General features: G+C 38.4%; 1 protein-coding gene across 11 annotated transcripts in view; it reads left to right on the top strand.

The window, feature by feature from the left end:
* Positions 1-22,833, top strand: part of LOC130908583 (supervillin) — a 146,635-nt gene that overhangs the window by 36,590 nt on the left and 87,212 nt on the right. For 3 of the 11 annotated variants that reach the window (XM_057824164.1, XM_057824162.1, XM_057824161.1), the window contains exons 1-5: positions 3,712-4,240; positions 14,237-14,291; positions 18,557-18,648; positions 18,889-18,952; positions 19,034-19,176. In XM_057824164.1, the coding sequence (XP_057680147.1) occupies positions 4,183-4,240; positions 14,237-14,291; positions 18,557-18,648; positions 18,889-18,952; positions 19,034-19,176 (412 nt within the window). In that variant the 5' untranslated portion in view covers positions 3,712-4,182. Of the gene's footprint in view, positions 1-3,708; positions 4,241-14,236; positions 14,292-18,556; positions 18,649-18,888; positions 18,953-19,033; positions 19,177-22,833 lie in introns of those variants that run through there. The other 8 variants (XM_057824166.1, XM_057824165.1, XM_057824159.1 and 5 more) reach the window with 7 other exon arrangements.

The following is a 22,833-nucleotide window of genomic DNA, read 5'->3' as shown; positions in this document are numbered from 1 at the left end:
GTCTTTTGTCTGGAGTCAAGACTTCTCATTGCTAATAACAGGGTAGTAACCGTCGTGCTGATGTCATCTGTCACGGATGAATCAAAGAAGCAAATATTACCTGTGAGTAAGACACAGATGTTACAGTACAGGGTTTGGGGTTCAGAGGTGATGATAGCATTATAGAGGGCAGGAATTGCCTTTTTTACCATTCATGCCACTTAGTTCTTAGTGACTGTCTGTATATGTTTAAGCCTGTTTACATGCTGGTTGATGAACTCATCCCAGCGGACTGAAAGATGTCATATCTTGCAACACGTCATCCTTGAATGTTTGCCAGCCTCCATATTTAATCCACTATGAATCCCTCTTCCATCTGGAGTTTCACATCTTTTATGACTATAATATGTTTGTTCTATATTAGTATTATTTCAATTTGTCCAGTTATACAGCTTACATTTACAAGTGTTAGTGGTCCACTGACATTAATATATTCTCTCAGCAGTCATAAATGACCTGACTCACGTTGACAGGTTTTACTGTGTATGTCGGACGTAGATAAGATAGACTGCACTGTTTTCCCGTCAGCATCAGAATAACCACGTTGGGCTCCATGCCAAGCTCTCTGTGAGGCCTTCTCATTGCAGCGATAAGCACATCATTGACACATTGACTGACCTATGTACGTATATGGGTGTACAGTATGGGAGTTTTTATCTGTTGTTTTTGACATTAATAAAATGGTTAATTTATATAGGAAAATTGTTTGTGGAGTAAAGTGCTGTATTAGAAGTATCCATATGGCGGAAAACACAGAGAAGACTGAAAAAGCAGTTTCTGCTCTTGCATTTCTCTTTAAAAGAAACTGCTGTATTTTAAGCCAAAACAACTGTTGTGTTTGATAGAACAATATGTCTATATGCTGCCATAACAGATTCATGGCGCATTACAGACGTCGCGCAACTGCTTTTGATTCAACCCAGCCATAAAACGAAGTAATTATATTATTCCAAATCTCTATCATTTTTTGCTTAGAATCATTAATTGATGTCTAATGTTTAGTTTTTAAAAAATGACTTTAAGAAATTATTCACTCACATATTTAAACATTTAAACAAATGATGTCTCAATGAAAAAAATGGCGTCTGTATAAAAGTCATGGATATCTACCTCATAACTATTGTTTAATTGTATTTTTTTTTTGTTATTGTCGCATTTTCTCCGATATGTTAGATGATAAATAATTGATCCAAACAAAGAAAAATTGAAAAAAAAAAAAAAAAAAAAATTAAAGGGTAAATATATGAAAAATCTCAACCACTCCTTGATGTCTGCGATTTCTGCATCGCGACCCTTGTTATATTACCATGTTTCACTCAAAAATCCCCCCAAAATTCAGCTATGGCCATGTGATACATGTAACATGGAGTTTTTGGATCGAAACAAGATAAGTACGCGATAGTATCTCGTTAAAAGTCATGGTGTCTGTAATTCTGCTCTCGCGTGCTCTCACCTCCGGATAGGGTTTTGCTGTTTAAAAAACCTTTTTTTTATTTTAAAAAATGCCCTCCTGTTCAAAATTTTTCCTCCCCCAGAAAATTGAGATTTTAAGCTTTCCAATGACGTATCACACATGCATATCGGACAATTCTCCAATTCCAAGCTCTCCAAATTGGGGGTCTCAGAGCGGAACTTAAAGTCACCTGAGTGTTTTCCGCCATATATATAATATTCTAGGGTGAAGTCTGTTGTTAGATGTGATACTCATGCTTTCTAGGGGTGGGAACCTCTGGGTACCTCACGATAGGATTACGATTTCCGATACATGGATGATCTCGCAAAACGGCAATACAACATTTACTCAAGAATGTCCCCAAATGAATAGGAATTGACTCAAAATCAACAGGAAGTAATGTGTAAATGCCCTAAAATGAAAAAGAAGTGACCTGTAAATGCCCACAAGACTGGCTGTGAGTGCTCATTGACAGCTCATTGACTTCTAATCCAGTCAAAATGAATTGGATGTCTATCGCTGTCACTGGCAGCCAGTGATCCTGTAATGTAGACACTATTGTAAAGGAAGATTTTGGTAGCAACCTGTTGTTTGTCACAACTTTTTAAAAAGATCGATTCATGGTGGGAACATATTGATAACCTTTTGAGCTACAAAGAATTGTGATATATCACCTTTTCGATATTTTATAGCACTCCTTATGCTTTCACATGACACTCATCTTCATTATCACGGCTCTTGCGTTGGGACTGGTTTCCCATCCCGTTGTGTAGAGCTGACCAGGTGAGCTAGGCCCCTCCAGTACTGGCGGTCTTGTGCTAGCAGATTTGCATCCTTCAAGGTAACTCTGTGTTGTTGGAAGTCGTCCGCGATGGTGTCAAGCCATTGAGTGTGGGGCTTTCCTCGTGGTAGTCTCCAGCCTGCAACCTTTGGGTTAAACTTCACGAGGGCTCTTGTCGGTTGGTCAGGCGGAAGACGAAGAACATGGTTGAGCCAGCGGAAGCGATGCTGTGCAGCTAGGCAGGAGGCTCAGGGCTGATTTTTTTCCGGGCTTGCAAGGTTTCGTTGGAGATTTGCTGTGGCCACCCGATGTTCTCGATGGTTCTGAGAGCCCTGCTGTCAAAGTTGTCTATTCTTGCGGCTAGCGTCTTGTTTTAAGGGTTACGTTTCGGAGCCATGGAGGAAAATAGAGAGTATGGCGGTGTTGTACATTCGGAGCTTCGTCTTCCGTGAGACTGCTTGGTGCTGCCAGAGTGGTTTCCAGAGAGACTGCAGTACAGAGGCTGTCAGGGCTCTCCTGCGGAGAATCTCTGATTTAAGATCTCACACACAATTTCGCATGATACTAAACAGAATAAATTTAAATGGCAAAGGCAAGATTTAAAATGGATAAAATGATGATCTAAACACAACAAAAGAACAATTGCCTAACTTGCATTGTTATAAAATGCTAAGGGTTTTTTTTTTTTTTTTTTGACTATGCTCTCAATGGTTCAAAGACATATTCCTGCAAAAAAAACCTGCTAAATATACCTATAAACTAAATTACAAATGCATTAAAAAAAAAAACATTAGCTCAAAGAAAAACTTAGTGTGTTGGTCTTAACAGGGAGCAGCTGTGAAATGAGTTATGTCATATTCATTGTTGCCACTAGAGGGTAATGTATCCACCCAAATCACTAAAACTAAATGCAAACGCTCTCAAAACAAACCATTACAATGCCATTCTAATTAAGCGAATACTAGAAGCAGCAAAATTCAAATCTTTTTTTATAATCGAATTACTCAAGTTATTCGATTAATCGTTGCAGCACTACAATCAACCCAAAATTCAAATAGTAGACTCTTTTCGATTGCCTTACAGTGTCTGAATGAATTGAAAAGTAGCCTATTTGTTTTGTTAGAATAAACATGGTACAGTCCAGTAATTTGGTATCACCTTCCACGTACAACCTGTTGGATTTGTGTTCTGCTTTCGTCCTAATCTACTTTACATATTATTTTTCTTAGTTTCACTAGAACAGTTTTCCCCCCACTATTTCTTTTTACAATGTCCCTCTTATCTGCCTTCCTCTCTGTGTCCCTTTCATTTAATTCTTTCTGGAAAGGGACTGGAATTTCTCATCAGGCTGAGAGGGTTATTTCTACTCTCTCCTCTTGTCCTGCACACTTTGGTTCACTCCCATCTAGTCTCTCTCCCCTTCCCCTTATGTTCAGCACGGGTTTCTTTGGCACCCCACCGGTGTTTATGAGCCAAGGATTTAGAAAGCAGCACTCTCCTCGGACACTCCTAACTTTCCTTGTCTCTCGCTCACGCGCTCATCTTTTTTCGCTGTGTCTGTAACGCATACTCAAACGACTGCTTGAATCTGCCTGTGTCATAGGGCCTTGCTTAATGAGATTAGCATGTGCAGCACAGCTTGTAGCCTTGCATGTTGTTGTAGTGGTCGTAGGCACTCTCGTTGGGTAGTGAGAGAACTAACCAGGACCTCCTTTCTGCCCTGCAGCTACCCTCTTTACGCTCTCTCCCCTCCCCGGTTTGAATGCTACCTGACTTCATCCTCTTTCTCGCTCCCTCTCCCTTACTCTGTCCAAAAGCTTTGTCAAAACTGCTTTGTTGCGGCATCACCTCTTGTGCAGCTGCATCTTTCCCTTCCTAAATTCAAGCTCTCTGACAACTTTTTGCCAAAATGTACCGGAACCCGTGGATTTCTAATGACCTGAGCCATGCCAAGTTCTGCAGGGAAGGTAAGAACATTGGTCTCCACAGGTCAAGTCAGTTTGGGATTCAATTTTGAGGTTGGTGACAGATTCCTCAGCTTGAGAAGCTGTTGTCACAGCAGTTGTCGGGTGATGCACGGCAGACCTGCTTCTTTTCTGTTCAACGTCCTTCTTTCCAGCCAGCTGTCGTTGCATTGCAGCTGTAGCCTCCAAGGACAGCAGGGCAGAGATAAAGGACTCCTTACTGTGCAGTGGTTTTGTATGTGTTGGAAGGCATCTATTCCTAGGCTTTGCATTGACATAGTCCCAAACTTTATGATCAGTTAAATCACTGTTATGTTACTACAATCTCAGTGTTCTCGAACATCTTTGACCTGTGCTGTGCATGGTGAACACAGAATACTTTATGCAGTCCTTGTATTGGATATCATTATGTTGTGCAAGGAGACGTAATTCCGTTGATGGCCTATGTGTTTTGGCATGCGTGTCAAAAGTGTCACCAGAGGCAGTCACGTGCTAAGGATGCAGTGGAGTCACTGTTTTTAGAGTGTTTCTCGGTATCACACTATTTACTAGTACTTTGATTTTTAGTTACGGTTGCGTGTTGTTATCAAATATTGAAGTAAAGTTCCCTTTTCTCGATATTGATAGTCTCATCTACGATCCGTGATGAACATCATTAAAGGCTAATTTCTGTATTTAGTGTTTGGTCCCATGTAGGGCTGGGCAATATGGACTTAAGTACTTATCACGGTAAATTTAGCAGATTTACCCTGATAACGATAAAAGACGATAAATTCGCCAAAGCAGACTGTTATATAATTTGAAAACCTGAATCATTGCATGAAATACAAATGAACCGTTTCTTGTTGATTTATATACCAGCTTTCAGTTTAACATATTTAACAATTGTACATGCAGTGTAAACATTAAGTATATAAAAATATCTTGTAAGCAATAAGCATTCCAGTATGAACCTATATAGCAGCTTGTATGACTTGAACAATGTACAACATTGTAAATATCAAATATGGCCACTGTGCAAAAATCTCATTGTAACACAAATGACTTACAGCAAGAGGGGCTTGAACAGTACACTTCAAACTGAGGACCGAGTATCAGACAATTTATTGTTAATGGCTGCTGTAACATGATTACTCAACACAAGTGTTTACTTCAAGGTTGTTGTTTTTTTTCCTCACAGAGTTTATACTAAAATACACACACACACAGACATATCCCCCCCCCCCACACACACACACACACACGTTAAGCTATACTGCTCTAACTCTTATGCCAATGAAATATTTAAGATTTTATGGTGGCAATTAGAGGCATGCGATATTTCCGATTCTTAGATTATTCGCGATTCGGCCGTAGAAGATTCGAGAACGATTCACAAACTTTCAAATTCCGATTATTGAATTATACCAGGTAAAGCGGAAGTAAAACACAGTCAGCGCGGTCTTTGGGACGCAATGAGGAACGGACCGAGAGTAAATATCATGTTCAACTCATGATCATGTTCAACTAGATAAAAAACAAAAAACAAAAAAAACAATCATACCTGACTGCGGCCGACAGCCGCTACAAACAACACCCGGTTGCTAGTTGCTACAAACAAACGGCTACAGTAGATATAATATATATGTAGAACTAGATACAAAAGACAGACGACGGTGGTGTTCGAACATGTGTTATTGAACAGAGATGCGAATTGACGGACTTGCCGGCGTTAGTAAACAGTCGCCATCTTAAAGCAGTAGACTTCTCTAGAAGGCTCTGTTGTAGCGAATCTAATTAACTTTTTATCTAAAATACTCCTAAATCGGCAAAATCTTGTCTTGAATCTATCTTTAAATGATGAAACAGTTTTAAAACTTTGACATGTCAAAAGTAGACAGAAGGGAAATTATGGAATAACGGGAGCAACTTTAACAACTATAACGGTTGATTCACAACAATAAATTAATTGAATGAAGTTTAAAGCTGCTGGAATATTTTATTTACTGCTATTTTTGTATATTTGTTTACTGTTATATGTTAACTTGATACTGAAATAGTAGTTTGGTTTAGCCTGAGAGGATTTTTGAACAATTTTGGAACTAATGTATAAAACATAAAAAAAAAAAAAAGGAGGGGGGTGCATCAATAATCGTTTTATAATCGAATCGGAGCCTCTGAATCGTAATCGAATCGTTAGGTGCCCAAAGATTCCCAGCTCTAGTGACAATTATGACACTGAATAAGGCAAGCAGACACAGAAAAATAGCTGTTGCCATTAAACGGTCATATTATAGGCTACACTGTTAGATTATACTTTATGATAAATGGTGTACCATCATAAAAGCTATTAGAGAAATCATACTCACAGAGATTAAAAATAATCCGACCTACTGATTGCTAGATGCTGTCTGTTTCCAATCCACTCATTAAGTTCAGCAGCTTCGGTCCATTAGACCCGCTTTCACAGGTGGTGATGGCAACTTCGTCCTTCTCGAATCCCAAAATTTTCCAGACATCCGACGTTTAGTTCTTTCTTGGCACCAACACCACACTATGAGCGTCGACTAATGCTATACTTGAATTGCCTGTGGCCTGGCTACCAATAGCCGTTTCACTGTTATCAGACTCCATCACTTTCACTAGTAGCGTTAGCTGCTAGCTTTTAGCGGACCGGTCTTCTGCTTGTTTGATTTCCTGATAGCTACATGACTTTACACATAAGCACACTGGCTGCTTTTATAAAGGGGAATGAGCATAACCGAACAACACATAGTCAAAGCGGGCTGAAAAGACAATTTTTTTCGTTTCATTAAAAAAACGAATTTAATGGTTTGTTTTGAAAAGTTTGCATTTAGTTTTATTGATATGGCTGGATATACTTCCCTCTAGGGGCAATATTGAATATGACATAACTCATTTAACATGGCTGAATTCAGCTGCTCCCGGTTAAGATCAACATAAGCTAAGTTTTTGCTCCAATTTTTTTCCTGCATTCATGATTTAGTTTATGGGTAAATTTAGCCGTTTTTTTGTGGGAATGTTTGTTTGAACGTTTTATTAAAAGCATAATAGAAAAAAAAAAAACATTAGTATTATATAGCATTTTAGCAAGGGGACATATGCTATCCAAGTTAGACAATTGTTTTGTTGTACAGTACTTGGATCCTCATTAATTTTTTTTATACCGTTTGAGGCTAAGATCAGGTATTCTCATTTATGTTTAATTAAAAGTGCAACTCTTCATAGATTGAAGAAACAAGACATTTATTTTGTATTTTCATTTAATGCTTTTTTTGAAAGTGCAATCTTAGAAAGCTTTTGTTTTACATCTCATAAAATCAATTCTGCAACACATTAAATGTTCTTAATCCGATTACTCGATTATTCAAACTAACTTTGTTGATAGATTAATCGATTACTAAAATAATCGATAGCTGCAGCCTTATTCATGATGCATTCAAATAGAATAAGGTGAAACAAAACTTTTTATTCTTAATAATATTTGTGACCTTTCATTGGTATGTGCAAATGATTTGGCACTGGTGACTGACCGCGGATTTGCGTCTGCTCCTCATTACCACCCGTCCTTGTGATGTTTCTCAAGTGTTGAGAGTTGAGACCTGCTTTCCCCAGGTGGGAATAGCTTGCAATCCACAAGGAGGTGCTCACAGTTTGAGGCTTTTATACCCTGTCCAGGGAGATTGGTTGATTGAACATCAATGGTCTTTGCTGCCTGTTTTCTACCTCCAGCGTTTAATTTTTCACCCTCTACTAGACTGTCATCACTGTTGTATTAGTAAGCACATTCCCCTTTTTGACAGAAAAAAGGATGAGTGATAAAATTCCGTCTTAAGCAAGAAGTCAATATTGTTTTCTTCTGAATTAGTCATTCAGTCTTTTAGGCCTGCACACTCTAATTCTTATTGGCATTGAAAGCCTAATTGGCTTATTGTTGAAGACTTTTGTTAAATCTCAGTGTTTGTAGCCATGGCCTCGCCTCATTTTGTGACTTCCCATCTGTTTTGTAATGCTAAGCTGTTCTCAGTAACGCTTTAGTCACAATTTGAGGCTGTTCCCTTCAATGAATGGTGAGAGCTGGCTAAGTGTGAGGGTGGGTAATTACTTGGAGAACTTGGAGACGTCTATCTGCACGCACACATACAGCGTGATGTAATGCAGTCAGCTAAAGCATGACATGTTTCCTTTTGGTCGCTGTAATCCCAAGCATCAAAGTTAATCCTATACCTCACCTTGAACATATGTTCGTCCCCTGTTGGCTGTTAGGTTTCGCAACGCTTTGTGTTTGACACCAATATTTGGCAGCAAGCATGTTTAGTAGAACAAATTGATATTCTTATGTACAGCTATTTTTAAGAATAAATTCTACAAGACACGTTTAATTTAAAACCCTCCCATGTTTCAGATCTTAAGTGACAGTCCACAACTGTATGACATCACTCTTATCTTTCACTTAAAGATGGGGTAATGTTCAGAGGGATTCCAGGAGCATTCTTTGTCGGCCGTTTTAGGCATAGTCTTACTCTGCATTCCGGTCCGTGTCAGAGGCTTTGTGACACCTTTGATCGTTATGGAGGTTTTTGTGTTTGTGGCTGGAATTACTATTGTATTGTGCAGGGGGATCTAATAGCTCAGGTTGCCAAACAAGCCCGATTTGGTGTAAAGCCCATACGGCTTAGGTTTCAAGTATTTGTAGGCCAGTCAAAAACGGCAAGACAGCTGCCCAGACAGAGGAATTATATTTTTATACAATAACAACCTAATAGAAGTCACTTTAGCGTCTACTTTATCTTTCCTACTTTTTTTTCCTGCGGTAATGCTGTTTTACGTGTCCAGAACAACTCTATTCCCTTTGACTTTCTGTGAATTAAATGTAAATATTGCCGAAGAGCTTTCGCCGTCATGAAGTACTCCTGCTGTTATCAAATTAAAGAAACATTGAGTTATAACACTGCTTCTCAATCACCATAATTTTCGGACTATAAGCCGCCAACCACCAAATTTGGAAAATGACATTTGCTCATAGGTAAGCCGCTCCGGACTATAAGCCGCAGCTTTCCTCAGTGTATTATGGGATATTTACACCAAAAGATATTAACCGGTAGCACTTTATTTGATAGCGGCTACATAAGGCTGTCAAGATCAAATGAACCAGCATAAATCTTTGAACCTTTGGCTGCAAACCTTCATTGCGTCGAGAAGCTTCATTTGGGCATCACTGCTCCCTTGGGGGAGACAGTCAACCTCTGCTGCCACCTGCTGTCAACATTGTTGTCGTCCAACATGCCTCCTAACATGCATTGCAGTGCTACGGATGTAAATAACAATCAAAATTCATGTTCTGTGCTAATTATTTCTTCAGTTACTGTTCCATATGTTTAATTAATTATTAGTCATGGTATTTGGTAACACTTTATATGACAGTGGTGCCATAATACTGTCATAAGACCATCATAATTATGACATGACACTGCAATGAGCGTTAATCAATGCTTATGACAGATGTCATTTTGTGTCATCTGGCAAATTATCTCAATTTTGAATGGATGTAAAGATCTGAGCTGGACAAAAATGGAGTTAGTGACATGATTCATAATGTCATTAATGCCAATGATTGTGTCATGTCATAATTATGACAGACTTACGAGTCTTTTGGCGGCTGTCAAAGAAAGTGTTACCTACCCAACCCAAATAAATCAACAAATAGCTGCACTGGACTATAAGCCGCAAGATTCAAAATGAGGGGAAAGAGTAGCAGCTTATAGTCAGAAAATTACGGTATTTTCTGTTAGGTGCCCCCTCAGGTATAAGTAAATATTTCGCGCGATCTTTTATCATCATCATCATCATCATCATCATCGTCATCATCATCATCACATTTTTGACCATTTGATACTGAATAATTTTAATAAAATCCACAAATAATAGTAATTTCAAATTGATTAGCAACATTAATTCCGAGCACACCGTGCCAAAGAATTTGACCAAAAGAAACAAAAATTCATAAAATAAAAATGACGATATAATTGGACAGAAGTACAGTTTTTATTTTTGCAGCGCTTGTATAATCCAGAATGACCGAGACCATGTCTAACGCTGCAAGCAGTATCAGCTCCTTTGCTGTAGTGTTGTTTTTTTTTTCTCGTACAGAACAACTTTGTATGCCACCTTATATGATGCTAACAGTGCTCGCAGGTTTACTGACTTAATACTCACAAAGTGGGAAGACTGTTGGCGATATTCAGCATGAAAAAATGAAGCGACTTATCAATGTGATGGGGGTCTAATGTCTTGAAGTGATGTCTTAATTGATTTGGCTTCATGCTGTCAGCATTTTTTTCCTAGTGTCCCACTGTATTAAAAGTAATATATGACATTAAAGTAGGGCTGTCAAAATTATCACCTTAACGGGTGGTAATTAATTTCTTAAATTAATCACGTTAATATATTTGACGCAATTAACGCATATGCCCCGCTCAGACAGATTTAAATGACAGTACAGTCAAATGCCCGCTTGTTTATTGTGTTTTGTGGAGTTTTGCTGCCCTCTGCTGGCGCTTGGGTGCGACTGATTTTATAGGCTTCAGCACCCATGAGCATTGTGTAAGTAATTATTGACATCAACAATGGCAGGCAATAGTTAATTTTTTGATTGAAAAGTTTACAAATTTTATTAAAACGAAAACATTAAGAGGGGTTTTAATATAAAATTTCTATAACTTGTACTAACATTTATCTTTTAAGAACTACAAGTCTTTCTATCCATGGATCACTTTAACAGAATGTTAATAATGTTAATGCCGTCTTGTTGATTTATTGTTATAATAAACAAATACAGTCCTTATGTACCGCATGTTGAATATATATATCCATCTTGTCTTATCTTTCCATTCCAACAATAATTCACAGAAAAATATGGCATATTTTATAGATGGTTTGAATTGCGATTAATTGCGATTCATCAATTTTTAAGCTGTAATTAACTCGATTAAAAATTTTAATCGTTTGACAGCCCTAATTAAAAGCCAAACGCTGTGTACACTTCGTCATATTTCCTCGTCTTATCTTTCTGGAGACATCCCCGAAATCCGTGTTAAATATTTTTTCATAGTGTCGATGAAGGGTTTATTAAGTGCACTTCATATCTTCTACTCTTTGCTGTGTGCTCTTGTTTGGTGCAAAAATACTGTGCACACTCTGAGTGGATGTGCAATTACACTTTATTCTACTACGGCACAATTTGAAAAGTACTGAGTTATAAGCCTGAAAATAAATGCTTTGTTTCAAAAGTACCATTAACAATTAATGGTGATGAATTCATAGTCGGATATTTTTGAGACATTCATTCATCATTTTGAAATTTTTGTTTGAATCATGTAGCGATAATTATTCCCATATACTTGTTCATTTTACTTGATACATTCATTTCTACACTCACCGGCCACTTTATTAGGTAGGTACACCATGCGAGTAACGGTTGGACCCCCTTTTGCCTTCAGAACTGCCTCAATTCTTCGTGGCATAGATTCAACAAGGTGCTGGAAGCATTCCTCAGAGAGTTTGGTCCATATTGACATGATGGCATCACACAGTTGGTGCAGATTGGTCGGCTGCACATCCATGATGCGAATCTCCCGTTCCACCACATCCCAAAGATGCTCTATTGGATTGAGATCTGGTGACTGTGGAGGCCATTTGAGTACAGTGAACTCATTGTCATGTTCAAGAAACCAGTCTGAGATGATTTCAGCTTTATGACATGGCGCATTATCCTGCTGAAAGTAACCATCAGAAGTTGGATACATTGTGGTCATAAAAGGATGGACATGGTCAGCAACAATACTCAGGTAGGCTGTGGCGTTCCAACGATGCTCAATTGGTACCAAGGGGTGCAAAGAGTGCCTAGAAAATATTCCCCACACCATTACACCACCACCACCAGCCTGAACCGTTGATACAAGGCAGGATGGATCCATGCTTTCATGTTGTTGACGCCAAATTCTGACCCTGCCATCCGAATGTCGTAGCAGAAATCGAGACTCATCAATCTTCTATTGTCCAATTTCGATGAGCTTGTGCAAATTGTAGCCTCAGTTTCCTGTTCTGAGCTGAAAGGAGTGGCACCCGGCGTGGTCTTCTGCTGCTGTAGCCCATCTGCCTCAAAGTGCGACGTACTCTGCGTTCAGAGATGCTCTTCTGCCTACCTTGGTTGTAACGGGTGGTTATTTGTGTCACTGTTGCCTTTCTATCAGCTCGAACCAGTCTGGCCATTCTCCTCTGACCTCTGGCATCAACAAGGCATTTCCGCCCACAGAACTGCCGCTCACTGGATATTTTTTCTTTTTCGGACCATTCTCTGTAAATCTTAAAGATGGTTGTGCGTAAAAAATCCCAGTAGATCAGCAGTTTCTGAAATACTCAGACCAGCCCTTCTGGCACCCACAACCATGCCACGTTCAAAGTCACTCAAATCACCTTTCTTCCCCATACTGATGCTCGGTTTGAACTTCAGGAGATTGTCTTAAACCATGTCTACATGCCTAAATGCACTGAGTTGCCGCCATGTGATTGGCTGATTAGAAATTAAGTGTTAGCGAGCAGTTGGACAGGTGTACCTAATAAAGTGGCCGGTAAATGTATATTGTCTTTCTGACTTTACTTGGATACGAGTGCAGCCCTCAGCTTCTTCTCTGAAGCAATGACAAAGCAGAGAACAAAACATAGCCGCTATTAAAATTCCACTTTCATGTGTGCCACTTCATGGGTTAACATGGAGGCTGCCTATTTACGTTCGGAACAACAAAACGTTTATGTGTTGGAAGGTCAGGTCAGAACTCTCAAAGGCATCTGGGGCACTCAAGGACATTTGTTCTGGCCGGCCAGCTTTTAATTGTTCTTTTCTTAATAAATGTATTTAGCTTAGATTATGATTGCTTTCTTTTTGTTCCTGAATTGCGTGCCATCATCTGCCGTTCATTAAGAGAATAAAAGAACCTATGAAAAGAGAAAATCAACTTTTTTTCTTTTTCAGTCATTTTTCATAGTTACAAGCATTTTGAATAGTACCATTAGTTTGTTGTCAACCGAAAACTGTCTTGGATCTTTCAGGGCTTGCATGGATCATATTCCCACCAGCTGAAACAATAGCAGGCTCCTCTTAAATCCAACCAGGCAGAGCCCTCTGCAAATAAGCTTTCTCTCTTCTTTAAATATCTTTCGCTCAAGTAGGGCTGATTTAAAGCATCAACCCAAACATGCATAATAGAACCTACAGATAAGATATTTGGGTGATGTGGGTTTTGGTGGTGAGAGGGGAATGTTTTGGGTGGAGCTGCAGTGAAGCAAGTGCGTGATTCAGCCCTGGAGTGAACTCTGAGGGGATGGAGTGGGACCACATGTTTGTCCTGGAGTTGCGTGGATCAAGAAACTGTCAGGTCCAGGAATCCCAACAAACACATTCAGAATAGGATTCCTCAATAATGATGTGGAGGTTGTTTTTGTGACCGTTCTCTTGCAGTCAATATGTTTGTCTCATAGAGAAGTGTTATTTCTCCTTCGTATTGCTTCACTTTTTTTTTTTCTTTACTGCCCAGACATAGTGATGTGCCCGTCCCTTCCTGGCTTTATCCCAACATGCACTACAAGGCAACCTTGACATGTGATCAGACTTAACAGTGCCTGTGACAGACCAGCTGGTACTAAAAAGCCACGGGCCATGACATCATACACACACAGATACTTAAGCTATAGGAGCAATGACGTAATTAAATAATGACTTCTGTATTGCTGGGTTCAGATGACAAAAAGTCTGAGAACAACAGGATACTTAGTCGTATTTTTAAGTGTGCTTCAGTAAGATAGGGTTACTACTGTTTTCCACATAATGCATTTTTATCTCTGGAAGTTCCCATGAGTGTGATCTTTCAAGGCCCAACCCAGTTACAAATACTAAAGCTGAAGATGAAGTGATTATGAAGTATTTCTGTTCTCTGTCCTCAGGATTCACAAGTGACAGGCTTGGCAATACCAGATCGCTACAGAAGCGAGCTCTCAGGTAAAGTACTGTGTTTATTAGTACTGCATTTTTTGCCTCGTAATGCTGCAAAGGTGTACACAGTAGCTGTATTAAATAGATGCTGTTTACAGGAGAGATCCACCAGGGTGGCGACAGGCTTGTACCGATGAAAATAAATAGCTCTTGTAAAAATTTACTGCCATTAATTACTTTAAGTAGTGATGTCAATGAAATCCTTATAATATATAATTATGATAGTAAAAGATTGTATGGAACAAAATTGTCTATATCAGTATGTAAATGTCACCATGGCCTTTTAGTAGTGTCTACATACATAACGATGGCAAACTCTGGTTTAGTATGGCTGCCATATGTTGACATTAGGGATGAAACAATCCATGCGGATCAGTATATGTATCAATTTGTTAAGCACAATTAATGTACAGTAATTCCATCAAAATGCAAAATGATTATAATTTCAATATGCCGGTTTGTTAATTTTTTTTTAATTGGAGAAAATATGTTTCATCAACAAAATGGTTGTACACATCAAAACTGATTTGTATATATACGTATATATTAGGGCTGTCAAACGATTAATACTTTTAAAGTTAATTACAGCTTAAAAATCAATTAATTGTAATTAATCGCAATTCAAACCATCTATAAAACATGCCATATTTTTCTGTAAATTATTGTTGGAATGGAAAGATAAGACGGATATATACATTCAACATAAGGTACATAAGTACCGTATTTGTTTATTATAACAATAAATCAACAAGATGGCATTAACATTCTCTTAAAGCGATCCATGGATAGAAAGACTTGTAGTTCTTAAAAGATAAATGTTAGTACAAGTTATAGAAATTTAATATTAAAACCCCTCTTAATGTTTTCGTTTTATTAAAATTTGTAAAATTTTCAATCAAACAATAAACTAGTAGCTCACCATTGTTGATGTCAATAATTACACCATGCTCACTCATTGTAAAATCATTTGGACCTAAGCGCCAGCAGAGGGCGCCAAACACCAAAAAACAAGTAACAAGCGGACATTACACTGCTGTCATTTTAATCTGTTTGAGCGGGGCATGTGCGTTAATTGCGTCAAATATTTTAACGTGACTAATTTAAAAAATTAACGCCCGTTAACGCGAACATTTTGACAGCCCTAGTTTATATATATTACATATATATACTATATATTATATATAAATATATTTTTTTAATTGATTAAGGTCAAATGGAACGTAGTTAAACGTCATCATAATTTTGTATTAAATCGATCGAAGGCACTTGAATCAAATCGCAGAATTTCGTACCATTGTCCAAAGAATCGATGATGTATTATATAATTATAGCACCGTAAAATATTTATTACCATCAAAAATTCCTGCCCCCCTCTTGCCACGCCATTCGTATTTTTCTAGATTCGCCCCTGGCGGTTTTATCTTAATAATGTTAATCATATTTTTTCTTCAAAACTAGAAAAATGACAGTACAGTGGTTCCTCTACATACAAATTGAATTAATTCAAAGGCCAGTACAATTATACATAGCAAAACAAATGAATTATAATACAGATTGTAAATAAAAATAATAATGATCATTGGAAATGAAAAAGCGTTTTTATTGTCACCTTAATTATAGAGACTGGTGAACAGAGGTTGGAAGGAGACGGCAGGTGCATGTAGATACGATGAGCGTTTGTTTGATGAGTGTTTGGTCTAATTTGACAAATCCAATAAATAAGACACATGTAAACAAATAAACTATGAAAAAATAAATAAAAAAGCATTTTTATTATCACCTTAACTTAATGGTGAACGGAGGTCTGCTGAAACGGTGTGCGTGGGTGTGTCGGTAGTTTGGACCGGTGAGCCGCATTGTGTTGTTGATTTTGTATCCGTCTTCCATCTTTTACGCTGTCATAAATCGTTGAATTTCGAGCATGACGGCATTAGACATTTGCTGACTACTGGTTTCAAGGCAAATCGTGGTATGAAAACGTCAAGGTTTCAAAACCGCAAATATTTTTCGTCATACTGTCCCTACGGTATTTGGTATTTTTTATGTCCCAAAAATGCATGGAGAAATCCCTTGCTTGCAGTTGCAAGGCTGAACCCTCCTCCACCGGTTGTTGCTCAGTGTCAGTGAGTCAGCTGTGCTGCACGATGGCTGGAGGAGGTGAAAATATTGAACTTTTTCCCCATTGAAGAAAACGAAATCGTTGGTATGGGGTTACTTCGGCTACAGAAAAGTTAAGACACCGCGGCTTAAAGGAAGAGGGCCAACCGACATGTAAAACATGTTTGCAGAGGGTGGCTGTCGAGGAGGCAATACCTCCAATATGATTTCGCATTTATACAAAATTAAAGGTCAGTAAACAATGTCATGAACGTTTCCCACCAGCTACGAAATTTAACTCCTGCATGTTTAGTGTGTCTAGCGGTGGTAAAACGTGTTTTTTCTCTCTCTCTGCCAACTGTCTATTGAGAACGAGTGTATAATGTAAACATGATACAAGTCATACACACGTGTTTTTATGGAAAGTAATTCAATTATTTTTGATCTGATGTTAATAATTTTGGGCTGTGGGTTTAGGCTCACCCAAAGGAATGCATAAAAGTTTAATTTTTTTTTTTTTTTTTTAAACCCAGATGTTTTAAAGTAACACATTGAAAAGCTGCAAATGCAATACCGTGAAGCCGTGATATTTTTGGCTTAAGGTTATCATAGTGTCAGAATCTCATCCCGGCACAAGCCTAGTCGGCATATGTCAAGACAAATGCCAAGTCAAATTTTACGTCGGATGTCGAAAAGATCTTATGTTGAGATACCACTGTAGTCTATTTCTTTATTTATTTTTAATGCATTCTGTATGTCATGCGAGTTTCCCAACTCCTGTTTTGTGCAATTTTGTGACATATTTTCTAGTGCTGCAACCATTAATAGATTAACTCGAGTAATCGATTAGAAAAAAAGATTTGAATTAAATCTTACTGCACCGAGTATTCGTTTAATTAAAGTGGCGTTGTAATGATTTATTTTGAAAGTGTTTGCATTTAGTTTTCTTGATTTGGGTGGATACACTGCCCTCTGGTCTGCCTCATTTCACAAGGGTGAATCCATCTGCTCCCTGTTGAGAGCAACATAAGCTAAGTTTTTGTTTGAGCTAATGTTTTTTTAATGCTTTCATAATTTAGTCTATAGGTATATTTAGCTGTTTTTGTGGGAATATGTGTCTGAACCATTTGTTAAGATCATTGTAAAAAATCATTAGCATTTAAGCTAGTGGACTTTTGCTATGTTAGATAGCCAATTGTTCTTTTGTGGTACATAGATCCTCATTTATTTTTTAATACTGTTTTAGGCTAAGCTCAGGTATTTTAATTTTTCATGTTCCTTAACCAATTACTCGATTATTCGAACTATTTCATCGATTACTCGACCACTAAAATAATCGATAGCCACAGCCCTAATATTTTCCCATGAAATATAGTCAAATTCTGAATTGCAAAACTTTGAAACTGAAAATTGTAAAAATAGTTGACTCTCTTAAGTTCATTTGGACCTTGATAAAACGATTGTCGGGTACAGCACTTGTAGCCCGTCTTTATTTAAGAAGAAACAGCAGGTCAACCTCAAACATTTCCATTGTCCGCACACGTCCTTAAGTAAATGTTTAATGTCACCTTGCAGCCTGTTAGCATAGCACGGTCCCACTGCAGCATTGAAGGCACTTCTCAGAATTTTGGCAGGCTGTCAAATACACCACCCAGCCTACAAATTAGCCCGCATACTGTGAAGTTACCTTTTCACCAGTACCACAAGGCACTTAACAGAATTCTTAAATGTAATTGTCAAATGAAGGAATCAGTGGTTTTGTATATGAAGTTGAACTACATTGTGGTTTTAGAAAGGACAAAAGCGCACACAAAGTACTGTTTTTTTTCACATCTGGATCACATTTTTAGTGGTTTTAGATCAAATAGCCAGAGAGATTTATTGTAGGTCCCTGTAAGAAAAAAAGGTTTAGTGGAACTGAACCTTATCATATTTGGAAATCCTTGCTGACATTTCTCTGTCCAAAACAGAACTTCACGATAATTTAATAAAATCCATTCATTTTAAACGATTCTGCCTCGAGCAGTTTCTTACCTACTTTTCATGATACTCTTGTTGATTTAATATGCCACAATGACTATAAACAGAATACTGTAGTTTTTCTTTCTTTCCTTTGTTGTTAAAACGGCAGTCCTGTTTCTGTATTCATTAATTCAAATTTCCTTTAAACCCAGCTTTCAAAAAGAATTCTCCATCGATGACAAAGGTGACCCAGCCAAAGTTACGAAGGATATAGATGTTAGTCTCCTGACTAATCTCAGCAAAGGTATGTCGCTGTTTATATTTGTACACAAATTAGCCATGTACTAGCCTTTAAATATGGCTGCCATAAACCTTCAGGTGCTTAATTCACTTTATCAGCTTTCATTGACAAATTAAGTACAGCTTTCATAAAAATCTCATAATGGTTGATAATATTTCATCAGGGAACACCAAAGTATCTTTTAAATGATGTATTAACTTGAAGATGAGCATTAGCTAACTAAATCTTTGCTTGACCTCACAGTGTCCGAGTTGAGGAAAAGATTCGAAGGCGTTACCACAAGCAAAAGTGACTGTGAAATGAACAGGTATTAATGCGATAGAGCCTATTGTGTTACGATATTGATTCTACTCATGATGATTATAATGCCATTCCTATCTGTGTTTAGAAAAGAGCGTATCGCTCGACGACTGGAAGGCATTGAGGGTGAGGTGCATCCATCTCTTCTCCCCAATTTAGTAGCCAATCGACTTCTAGAAGAAGATACGCCGCGATATACCAGAGCTTCTGACCCCTGCGAACCCTGTGGTGGTGCGATACTACAATCACACAATACTTAGCTCAGGGGTCCCCAAACTATTCCACATCAGGCCGCAGTGGGTGCTGGGTTTCTTTCAGACAAGCCTTACAAGCAGTGTTGTTTTTGGCAGCCCTTTGAATTTTCATCTTAGTCTTTTGGACGAAAATACATATTTGTCTCAGTCATATTTATGTCATCTAAAAAAGTGTTTTTCTTCGTCTAGTTTTTTCTGACATGTACTAAAAACGTTTTTGTCTGTAAAATAAAAAAATTATACTCCATAAATAAATAAAGGTTTTTAAACCATTTCGAATGAACATTGACAGACGAGCACATATTGTCGCGTCTACCATGACAATGCCAACTTTGTGATAATACACACTCAGCAGGAAAAAAGTACATTATTTTCAATGGATTATACCACCAGGATGCCAAGAACTGTATGTACAGTGGGGCAAATAAGTATTTTGTCAACCACCAATTGTGCAAGTTCTCCTACTTGAAAAGATAAGAGAGGCCTGTAATTGTCAACATGGGTACACCTCAACCATGAGAGACAGAATGTGGAAAAAAAAACAGGAAATCCCATTGTTTAATTTTTAAAGAATTTATTTCCAAATTAGAGTGGAAAATAAGTATTTGGTCACCTACAAACAAGCAAGATTTCTGGCTGTCAAAGAGGTCTAACTTCTTCTAACGAGGTCTAACGAGGCTCCACTCATTACCTGTATTAATGGCACCTGTTTTAACTCATTATTAGTATAAAAGACACCTGTCCACAACCTCAGTCAGTCACACTCCAAACTCCACTATGGCCAAGACCAAAGAGCTGTCGAAGGACACCAGAGACAAAATTGTAGACCTGCACCAGGCTGGGAAGGCTGAATCTGCAATAGGTAAAACGCTTGGTGTAAAGAAATCAACTGTGGGAGCACTTATTAGAAAATGGAAGACATACAAGACCACTAATAATCTCCCTCGATCTGGGGCTCCATGCAAGATCTCACCCCGTGGTGTCAAAATACCGTATTTTTCGGACTATAAGTCGCGTTTTTTTTTCATATTTTGGCTGGGGGTGCGACTTATACTCAGGAGCGACTTATGTGTGGAATTATTAACACATTATGATATAATTTCACATGTTATTTTGGTGTTTTGCAGTGACACTGATGGTTTTGTAAAGTTGTTAGCATGTTCTTATGCTATAGTTATCTGAATAACTCTTTATAGCTATGGCCACGTTCGCGTTCTGCCTTTGGCAGTGTATGTTCAATTGTATTATTGACTTTTTTATCTTGAAATGGATGCATTTAGTTTGTGACGCTTTCATGCCCACGTGAGGGCGCACTCGCACTTGTTTACGTGGAGAAGAGTGCTCACACGCCAGAAGAAGACTGACAGCTACGTAGCTCTGAGTGAGTGAGTCAGTGAGTGGGCGAGTTACAGCGAGAGAGAATAGACGGCTGCTAGCCTACTTTCATTGTTTATGCTTTAAAATCATCTCTGCAGAGGCAACGCCTGCGTGTATCATCTTTTCTGTTGTTGTTGTGTGTTTTCCACCCGCGATCGGACACTTAGAGCCAGTTGTGTGGTTGTTTGAACGATGTGCTAATGATAGCGAACGCATGCTGACCTGTTACTTATTACTAATAGTACCTAATTATCATTTATTTACGTTGATGCGAACCTGTTTTCTATCGAGGACCAAATTGATTCAGCAAATTATACGGACGTCCAGCATTGTCTTTTGGGAGTTCGCTGTACAGCCAGGACCGAGCTGTAGCGTAGGACAGTATATTCCCATTTCGTTGTTCATGCACTGTACACTGTATATTTATTTAGCATGTTGTTCTCTGTTGTATTTTTATATTAAATTGCCTTTCAAGATGACATGTCTGTTCTATGTGTTGGATTTTATCAAGTAAATTTCCCCCCAAAATTCGACTTATACTCCGGTGCGACTTGTATATGTTTTTTTTCTCTTCGTAAGCATTTTATAGCTGGATCGACTTATACTCAGGAGCGACTTGTAGTCCGAAAAATACGGTAATAAGAACGGTGAGCAAAAATCCCAGAACCACACGGCAGCACCTAGTGAGTGACCTACAGAGAGCTGGGACCACAGTAACAAAGGCTACGATCAGGAACACAATGCGCCGCCAGGGACTCAAATCCTGCACTGCCAGACGTGTCCTCCTGCTGAAGCCAGTACACGTCCAGGCCCATCTGCGGTTCGCTAGAGCATTTGGATGATCCAAAAGAGGACTGGGAGAATGTGTTATGGTCAGATGAAACCAAAATGGAACTTTTTGGTAGAAAGACAGATTCCCGTGTTTGGAGGAGAAAGAATACTGAATTGCATCCGAAGAACACCATACCTACTGTGAAGCATGGGGGTGAAAACATCATGCTTTGGGGCTGTTTTGTCTGCAAAGGGACCAGGACGACTGATCTGTGTAAAGGAAAGAATGATGGGGGCCATGTATCGAGAGATTATGAGAGAAAATCTCCTTCCATCAGCAAGGGCATTGAAGATGGCTGGGTCTTTCAGCATGACAATGATCCCAAACACACAGCCAGGCCAACAAAGGAGTGGCTTTGTAAGAAGCATTTCAAGGTCCAGAAGTGGCCTAGCCAGTCTCCAGATCTCAACCCCATAGAAAATCTGTGGAGGGAGTTGAAAGGCCGTGTTGCCAAACTACAGCCCCAAAACATCACTTTTCTAGAGGAGATCTGTATGGAGGAATGGGCCTAAATACCAGCAACAATGTGTGAAAAGCTTGTGAAGAGTTTGGCCTCCGTTATTGCCAACAAAGGGTACATAACAAATTATTGAGATGAACTTTTGGTATTGACCAAATACTTATTTTCCACCATGATTTGCAAATAAATTCTCTGATATTTTCAAGTGGGAGAACTTGCACAATTAGCGCTTGACTACATACTTATTTGCCCAACTGTAAAAAAAAAAAAAAAAAAAAATCAGTTTAAGAGGACGCTCGCCGTTACGCGAATGCTATACTAATGCTACGAGTTACATTTAGTGTGTGATGATCACTCAGCACAGACCTTTAAAGGCTAAAACAACATTGTATATTCTCTCTGGCCAAGATAAAAAAAAACAAAACAAATCTTACGGTGAGTATGGGGGGGGCCCGCAGCACGTCACGAGTGACACAACCAGACACTGCTACGATGCAGGTTAACTACACATAAATGTCACACATTGTGAACATGTGATGGAAACAATTGCACATTTTCGTCTCGTTCTCGTCAGACGAAAGCTTTAGTTTCCCCAAAAAACCTCATGAGCTCGTTATTATCTCATCATCGTCTTAAAAAACATGTTCGTGAACATCATTGTTGACGAAAACAACGCCACTAACAAGTGTATCCTGAAAAAAAACATACCTCCTTAAAACTAGTTAAATTCCCTTGTTTTCAGTGTAAATCTACTAGAAATAAGTGAAATTATCTGCCCGTGCTTGAAGTAAATTTTACTTAGATTTCTTGAAATAAGCTAATATTCAGCTATCTATTTTTCTTAACTTATTTTAAGCAATAATTTTTGTATATTAATCTTAAAAGAGCTTGTTTGTCAGAAATGTTCTTAATTCAAAAACGGATATTGTTTAAAATGTTATTTTGAAAGCAATTTTTTCTTGATT

The sequence above is a fragment of the Corythoichthys intestinalis genome, chromosome 20 (assembly GCF_030265065.1).
Source record: "Corythoichthys intestinalis isolate RoL2023-P3 chromosome 20, ASM3026506v1, whole genome shotgun sequence".
Lineage (NCBI taxonomy): Eukaryota > Metazoa > Chordata > Actinopteri > Syngnathiformes > Syngnathidae > Corythoichthys > Corythoichthys intestinalis.
Note: the sequence above shows the minus strand (reverse complement) of the source record. Positions and strands in the feature narration are given on the sequence as shown.